General features: G+C 36.6%; 1 protein-coding gene across 1 annotated transcript; it reads right to left on the bottom strand.

The window, feature by feature from the left end:
• Nucleotides 1-5,190: 5,190 nt before the first annotated feature.
• On the bottom strand, nucleotides 5,191-7,649 carry LOC113324716 (F-box/kelch-repeat protein At3g06240-like). The gene is made up of 3 exons (XM_026573007.1): nucleotides 7,379-7,649; nucleotides 6,766-6,834; nucleotides 5,191-5,702 (listed from the first exon to the last, which is right to left on the bottom strand). The coding sequence occupies exons 1-3, from the start codon at nucleotides 7,647-7,649 to the stop codon at nucleotides 5,191-5,193; spliced, it is 852 nt and encodes a 283-aa protein (XP_026428792.1).
• Between the last annotated feature and the right edge of the window lie 678 nt (nucleotides 7,650-8,327).

Raw genomic sequence — 8,327 nt, 5'->3', positions numbered from 1 at the left:
TAAAAGAAGTTAAGTGCAAACCTGGAAATATGGGCTCTTTTTAAGGGGCGCCACCTGTGAAGTAAGCCAGCCGCCCGGCCTGATGGACGATAGAACTGTGACGGACGCATGGGTGTTTGGGAGCTTTGGTGTACCACCGTGCACGCACCTACACGAATGTATCTTCATTATCGTCGACTCTTGAGCAAAAGATAGATTTGAGCAAATAAAATAAAAAATGTTGGCGTAAATGTAATGGTAAATGGGTCATTTGTCAAAATATTTCTAAAACATGGTTCTAATGTACGGGTAAAAATTAGTATGTGTGAAATGGACAACAAAAAAATAACAAGAATGAACTTAAACTTAAAAAATAGCGAGGATGAAACTGGATGCATCCTGATGCAAATTAAAAAGAAGAAAAAGTATTTAAAAATGGATAGGATGAAACTGTTTATATCCTAGCTATTTTTACATTCTCGTCCATTTAAACGATTATCAAATTTTACATGTCTTTTTCACCCAGGAATTGCCATTATTGGGATATTGACCAATTTTGTGTAAATGTAAGTAGCTGGAAAAATGAAAGGTCGGAAACGCATAGTTGGCCTGTTAAACGGTGTGTATTCTATTGGTATCGCAAACACTAATTACATCTTTATTCGTATCTTCCACCACAAAAAACTGATACCATCAAATTTTTGTGGTACATTAACGGAACTCGATTCATGTGAACCTGGATTCACTATCTCGATATGCTGGATCGAACTAACACACATTGTTAGATCTTATTGTGTTTTTCTACTTTGCTACCAATTGAAACGACGAATGTACCGAGTAAACCATAATCTTTTCGATATCAACCTATGCGGACACACCTTGTGTACTTTTACCGTAACAATAACTTCTAAACATATTAATTCAATGAGTTGTGACTTGGTATATAGTCAAAGTTCGAAATCGAACTATATAAGAGCAAACTCTAATGATCCATACCTAATTTGATTGTTTGACAGGCCAGGTGGATGGTCAAAGTTAATTGTGTGTAGTGGAGAAGCAACATCTCGAGGAAAACACATTCGACCGTTGCAGCTTGGTTCGGACGACGCAAGTTGAACCGAGCCTCGGCTCCAACTGGCACGACAACGGTAACATTCCAACAGTAAAAAGCGGTCACATTTACACACCTTATAAATTCAACTCAATTTCAATCTTCTCTGCTCACAACAATTTATTTTATTCTCTACATAATTTCAACACAAATTCAATGTTCTCTATATCTTTTCAACACAAATGCAATCTTCTATACATCTTTTCAAACATAAATTCAATACTCATTTAACTACCATGCCTCCTTGATCTCCAGATTTTATTTTATTTTTGATCAACTCTCCAGATATTAGTCGACAAAGAAATAGAAAACCACATATAAATAAACATGGTCAAGTTCTACCATGGAGACGGGATGATTTGGAGGAAAATAACAATGCCCAACTGCTCTCATGTCCATAATTAGCAATTAGTGAAGGTCATTTGTCCACAAAAACAGAGTGAGATAGTTCTTTATAGAAAGAAAGAGGTGGTTGGTACGAAATTCATAAAGTTTATGAAAGATTTTATCCTGGTGTTAAAATTATTGTCGATCGATTTCCTTGGATTACTTTTTACCATATCCGAGTGCATAAAAATTCTCTCAAACTGGTGGGTACATTGATGGAGCGCTTGTATGCAAGTTAGAAATCCCTGATCAATTTTCACTTCCCATGTATCCATTTTAAGATCGGCATCTCCAATCATATAAACTAATCGAACCAATATATAATCCAATATCAGTATTCACAGATCATAATTTAAACTATGACTGATCAAAATAGTCCCCTGCGACCCTAGCTTCTTCATTGACTTATGTATATCTGCCAACGAACAAGTAACTCCTGCCAAATTAAACCTTAGCATCGATCACAGTTATTTCAGTTCTACAGTTAACAATAGGCTTATTGGTTTTCACAAGTGTATCGAGTTTCTTCTCTATATACCGATCTATAATACACACTTGAACTACAGCCTATAACTCTCCACTGACGTCCAAATTTATTTTGATATCAGCTACCTTAGCTTTACTATAAACCGGAACCCAGCAAATAAAAACATCCATTGGCCTTTCATGTACTGTCAGCACCGCTCTCAAAATCCTGAAACTTTTTCTGACGCAAAACAAGGCATCGCAATTCAACCCAGCAATAATTGTTCCACCTGGGTCAAAGGACAAACAGCGTGCAGCCAAACCTTGAGTTCTCAAACCAGAATTCAGAAGAATCCTAAGCATATGACTTAGATTAGAATATCCAGTTAAGTTCAATATCAATTGCCATTCTGTGATAATATATTCATTTTTAACCTTAACTTCAGATGCATCTTGAGTCTTCATAGTTGCAATGTGCTGAACATCACGACCCCAGAAAAGAAAATATTTCTTGGTGAAAACTTCATTGTATTCTGTGGGATAATAAATACCAATTGGAGAATATGAGATTGAGTCGACAATTATTGTCCTTCTAAACATCATAGGCAGGTTTGCTTTACTTTTAACTAACCGGGAAAGCATGGAATTTATCATCTAAATCTGCCTTCTACCGTTTTACGTCTCCATGCCCCGAGTAGAATAACTATATAGTTCATCAGATGGCCCCCAAGAGTAGCTTCCTTGATTGGATGAAAGTCAATCCTTGGGTCGGTAAAGATGAGAAGACGCGGTTCAGTGAAAGGTTTTTGCATCTTATTACTGAATGTATCCTGGGTGCATCTTCCTTTTAGGTGTTGATCACCAGTATAATCAGAAAATCTCAGAACAGTCGCCTGCCCATATGGACTAACAGCTTGAACAATAACGTCTTGTGGGTTCTTGATGGAAACAATAACACTAGCTGCCATTGTAATATTGCCCCATATTTTTCCAAAGTTTATGATGTAAATACTGTCAGCTGCTCCCTTAAAACTTTCCTTCGGGAAAATAACATTTCCAAGATGTATATCTGCCACTAACAACATCTGTAAACCTTCTCCCTTTCGAGATAACACTTTTGCCATGATTTTTGTGGCTGGGCACGGAGTAGAGTGAGCAGTAGTATCCTCTTTTCGTTTTCTTCTCCGTAGGGATTTACACAGCAAAAGCACAACCACAAACCAAGGGGGTTTTCGTGGAATCTCATACTATTGGCTGGGAACAATATCAGAACTTGTGAAAGCTTCCTCACATATTCTGTGAACTTCACACACTCTGGATGAATCCTCATATTTGCTAATCCAGTTTAAAGAGTTCAAACACCATCCTGAATTTGAATGTGTAAACAATTGCAAGTACCCAGCTGCGAGGGGTTTTACTTGAATAGTCTTGTTAATGGAACCGACAAATATTGAATTCTCACTCAAGAAGATAGTTAAACATTCCGGTAAACATGAATAAGGGATGTACTTCTCCAGAACACCGAAATGCCTTGTTGGTGGAGCACGATCAGTAAAAATTTTATCATCTGCTATTTGAAATCATTTCTTAGCTTTCTTCCTCTTGATTAAGTTGTTACCATTCTCAAGTTCGTTCCTTAAGATTTTACACAGCACAAGCCACGAAGGCTTTCGTGGGATATCAAAATATTGGCAGAGAACACCCTGAAAACTTGGATAAAGTTCTTGACATACCTTTGTAATATCAGACGTCCTAGATAAAACTTCGTAACTAGTCGTCCGGTGTGAAGAGTTCAAACAACAACCAAATTTTGCATCTGTATTTGAGCGTAAGTAGATAGCGAAGAATAGTTTTACTGATATAAACTTACTGACAGAACCAACAAGTACTGAATCCCGACTCACGGAGATAGTTAACACATCGAAGCAGTTTGCATAAGAAGGATTATGCTCGCCACCTTCTGAAGAATACACCCTTGAATTTGGTAGGTATTGCAAGCTCCCATCCCAGCAAACAATGTACTTCGATTGCTTCACTATCTTCAATTGTTTATGCCATAAAATAGGAAAGTGCAGAAACTTAACATAACAAGTGATGTTACGAGAGTTTAAATTTGGCATAACAAAATCCATATGAGGAGTACGAGAAACATCAGCAATCTTGAGTCTTGGAGGAAGTGCATTCTTAAAGGAAGTTTCAGATTTCTCTTGATTATGCACATTCTGAGGAATAAAATCAGAAGTTATTGAAACAACAGAATCAAGGGTTTGTGGATGTTGGATTTCAACAACACTAGAACATTCTTCATTGTCGTTATTTTCTTCTTCTTCTTCTAAGATAGGTACTTGTGAAGTTGATGTTATTATAGAGGCTTCAAAATAAGGCTTCTTTAGGAATATCTCATCGAATTCTTTCCAAAAATCTGACTTCTCCTTTTTCATTCCAGCGTTGTAATGGTGTTGGTTCATGTAATCCCATTAAATGATGCATTATGTTGCCTTGACGAAAATCAAAACTATGCAAACTTTCATTATAAACAACACCCACACTTGAAATCCAAGGATTGCCTAATATCACATGAAAATCGTTTCTAAAAGATAATTCACAACAAGCAAAACTGATGTACTTACCTTTGTTGAAGCTATATTCAATACAACCGCCAAATAAATCCCATGCGCCGTAATTTCTTTCCTTGAAGTTATTTGCTGCTTCAAATGATATACAATTTTTCGGGCTTGATGGATCGATAATAAAGTGAGTGATTGCTCCATCTACTATGAATCTAGTATGAAATTCCTTTTCCATAATGAAGAAATTAAGACACTCAATGGAGGCACTTAACCGTTGATGGAAACAAAGCTAAGACACTCAATAATAGAGAATCTCATTGTGGCTCTGATGCCACTTGACGTAGCGGAAACGTATGGTTTTGGATCAAAGATCCGTTAAAGATAAAAACTGGTGTGAGATTAATAGATTCACAAAAGTGATAAGAAAATAAAGATAATAAAAGTAAAAGATAAGTTTGATATTAATCATATAATAATATTGGTTGTAGAATTCTATTACTTCTCTACAATAGGCCTTCTTATATAGGTTTCAAGGTTCTAAATATAATTAAGACTAAAAAAGAAAATCAAACCAAACTAGGAAACACACTAGAACTAGGAAAGGAAATCTTAAATAAAGAAATATGATAGGAAGTTCTAAGAAGAACTATAATAGAAAATAGAGCAGGATGTCCTACATCACTTTAGTGCTCGCTGAGAAACTGTAAACTCTGTAGTCCAAGATTCTCTGACTCCATAATCCTTCATCACCCGTACATCGCCACGAACCCCATGAGTAACACATACGACGCAAAGACACCCTCCCAACACATCCACATACTTGTACTGATAGCTGTTGTTATCGAAAAAATTATCCCTTACTGGTCCTGGAACTTCACGAATTATCTCGTCTCCAAGATCAAAAGAGACGATAAGTTTTGAGTCATCCGTTAGCCAATAAAGAGCACCATTCAAGTACAATGCTGTCGGCCGTGGTTCAAGAGAAAGTGTATACGGCATGTAAAGAGCAGTACTCCATGAATTTGATGCTAACGAGTAGACCTTAATTTGAGTACCACGGCGTTTATCTTCAAAGCATCTAAATCTCACTAACTTATAATCCTGAGTCTTGATGTCATAACCGAATCCATACTTAAACCATGAAGATTTCCTTTGATCATGCACTTTTACATCTGGTACAATCTTGTGCTCTTTAGTAGATACGTTCCAAAAGCAAATACAATCAAACCTTGAACGTATGCAAAGTAGGCCATTACAATAACCCAGAACACCAAGCTTACAATCAGATAATTCATATTTATCATCAACGGGTAATCGACAATTTTATCAGCCCCGGATAATATTGTTTCACGAGATTTATTATAAGCATATATTGAATAGAGGACGTTTCCCTTACCAGCAATTATCTTACACTATGTTTGTTTACTCCTGACTCATCTGAGTCATCTGGATCTGAGTGAAATCACCTGACTCATCTGGATCTGACTCAATATGTTTGTTTTGAATCAGATCTGACTCATCTGACTCAAAAAACGTGAGTCAGTGGTTTGGTCCTGTGAGTCAGGGGTATTTTGTTACCTGACTCAAACGGGTCCGAGTCAGGGGTTATGTCTGAGTCATAGGTCGAGTCAGATCTGACTCAAAATGCAAAACAAACGGTCTGACTATTGACTCGGTCCGAGTCAGAGGTAGACACAGATCCAGACGCCGAGTCAGCTGCAAACAAACAGGATGTTAGTCAGATTGCTTTTTTCTGGATATCATCGTGCCTCTTGCAAAATTTTATGTCGTTGAATAAGAGACGCCAAGATTTGCATACGCACTAAAATTTTGAGATGGATTTCACTGGTAACCTCGTAAGAATCTCGATAATAATATCACCTGGGAGTCTCCAATAATCTCTTGTAAGTCTCAACATTGATTTTTCTTGTTTTTTCCTTCTTTCTTTCACAAAGCTTATATGATTTAAGCCAACAGAATAACAGGTCTCTTATATAATGTGCATGGAAAATCCTTTTCGTACTCTCACTTGACTTTCGAAAGGTATCATCAGTCGGTGCGGTAATATTTTCGAAAGTCAAAATATGTCCTACTTTTAGAAAGTCAAAGGGTTATATTTTTGTCAAACTTTGTTCTACTTTTAGAAAGTCAAAGGGACACAACAACGTAAGTTAGCATGATTGCTCAAAGTCAAAATAATTTCAAATTCACAAGAGACATATCATGAGAGTGGACCTTGAAGAACATGCATACTTGTGCTCAAACTTTGAGAACTTATCGCGAAAATAATTTGCTCTGGTGATTTATCATGATAAAGATGAACTGCTCGTCAAACATATAGAATCATAAAGACATTTAAGACCAATGAGAGTGATCCGGGTAACTTCTTGTCATTACGAAATCATTCATCTCATTATGTACCAAATTTTTTATTTTTTATTTTGAAAATTAATATATTGATGCAAAACAGAATTACAGAAGACTATCAAATCAGTTGGCTGCCCTTATCTCAGTTTGAGAAACTGTGATACGAGAACCTTCCAACAGACTATTATCCTCAGAAAGTAAATACAAAGCATTTGAAACTAAAAAACTGGAATCAAAAGCTAAAGCGCAGTGAATGAAAGATGACATATGTCTCCAATGTTGCTTGTGATGCCCCTGATGTCTTGCTTGTTTTTCCAGTTCATCCGCTACCTTGTTACTACTTCTATGGTTGAAAGAAAAGCCCAAAAAAAATTCACATGACAGCAAAACCCTTTTGGCTTCAGAGATTATGGCTTGGTTCCTCCATTTAATTGTGTTTTTCTTCCCTTGCGAAAAACTATCTCCCTTTTACAATCTCCTTCAATCCAAAAGTATTTACAGTGCATGTTTGTTGCCCATCTCGATGCTTCTAGAAGAGTCAGAGCTTCTGCCTCTTCAGGGCTGAAGGCATAGAAAGTCCCTGATCCAGCTTGGATGGCTGAGCCTGTTTCAGAAAGAAGGATGATTCCATACCCTGCAAGATTATTTTCATCAACCCATGAAGCATCAAAATTGATTTTATAACAGTTAGTGTCAGGTGGAGTCCATCTTTTGACAGTATTGGTTGTCTGAATCATGGATTGGACTGGGGTTGTTCCTAAGTTAGACATATTCCTTGTGTCTAGTTCAGAGTATGCATCCTATGAATTAGGTGACCGGAATCTAAGGTGTCGTAGCACTGCTAAAGATGTTTGTAAACTAGTGTTAAATTTGGTTTCAAAGATCCTCATACACCTTTCTTTCCAAATAATCCAACATTTCGTAGCTACAATTTCGATCACTTTATCATTCTATTTTCCTGCAATCCAGCTAGAATATAAACTCATGATGGGACTGTCATAAGTTAGATTGAAATTTAATCCAGCCAGTGGAGGGAGCATCCAAACTGACTTAGCATAGTGACAATCAAAGAAAAGGTGCTTTAGAGATTCACATTGATGATTACAAAAGATGCAATGAGTGTCTATGTTATCCATATATTGACCAAGTAACTTTCTAACAGGTAAGGCATTATTAATACATTTCCATAGGAAAATCTTGATTCTCTATGAAACATTCAAATTCCAGAAAGCAGTCCAAAAAGTAATAGAAGGTTGAGTATTCTGATTAGACTATATTGTCTGATTTGTCTCATTGTTCTGCAATTTAGCATACAAAGATTTTACCGTAAACTGCCCATTCTTTGTTAAGAGCCATCTTAAGGTATCTGTTTTCATATTTCCATTTAAGTCTGGGAAAAGCTTTATTTTAAAATTGCACCTGAGAAAGATTGGGGAAAGTTATTTCTA

Source organism: Papaver somniferum, chromosome 11 (genome assembly GCF_003573695.1).
Source record: "Papaver somniferum cultivar HN1 chromosome 11, ASM357369v1, whole genome shotgun sequence".
In the NCBI taxonomy this organism is placed as follows: Eukaryota; Viridiplantae; Streptophyta; class Magnoliopsida; order Ranunculales; family Papaveraceae; genus Papaver; species Papaver somniferum.
This window is presented reverse-complemented; position numbering and strand designations above follow the sequence as displayed.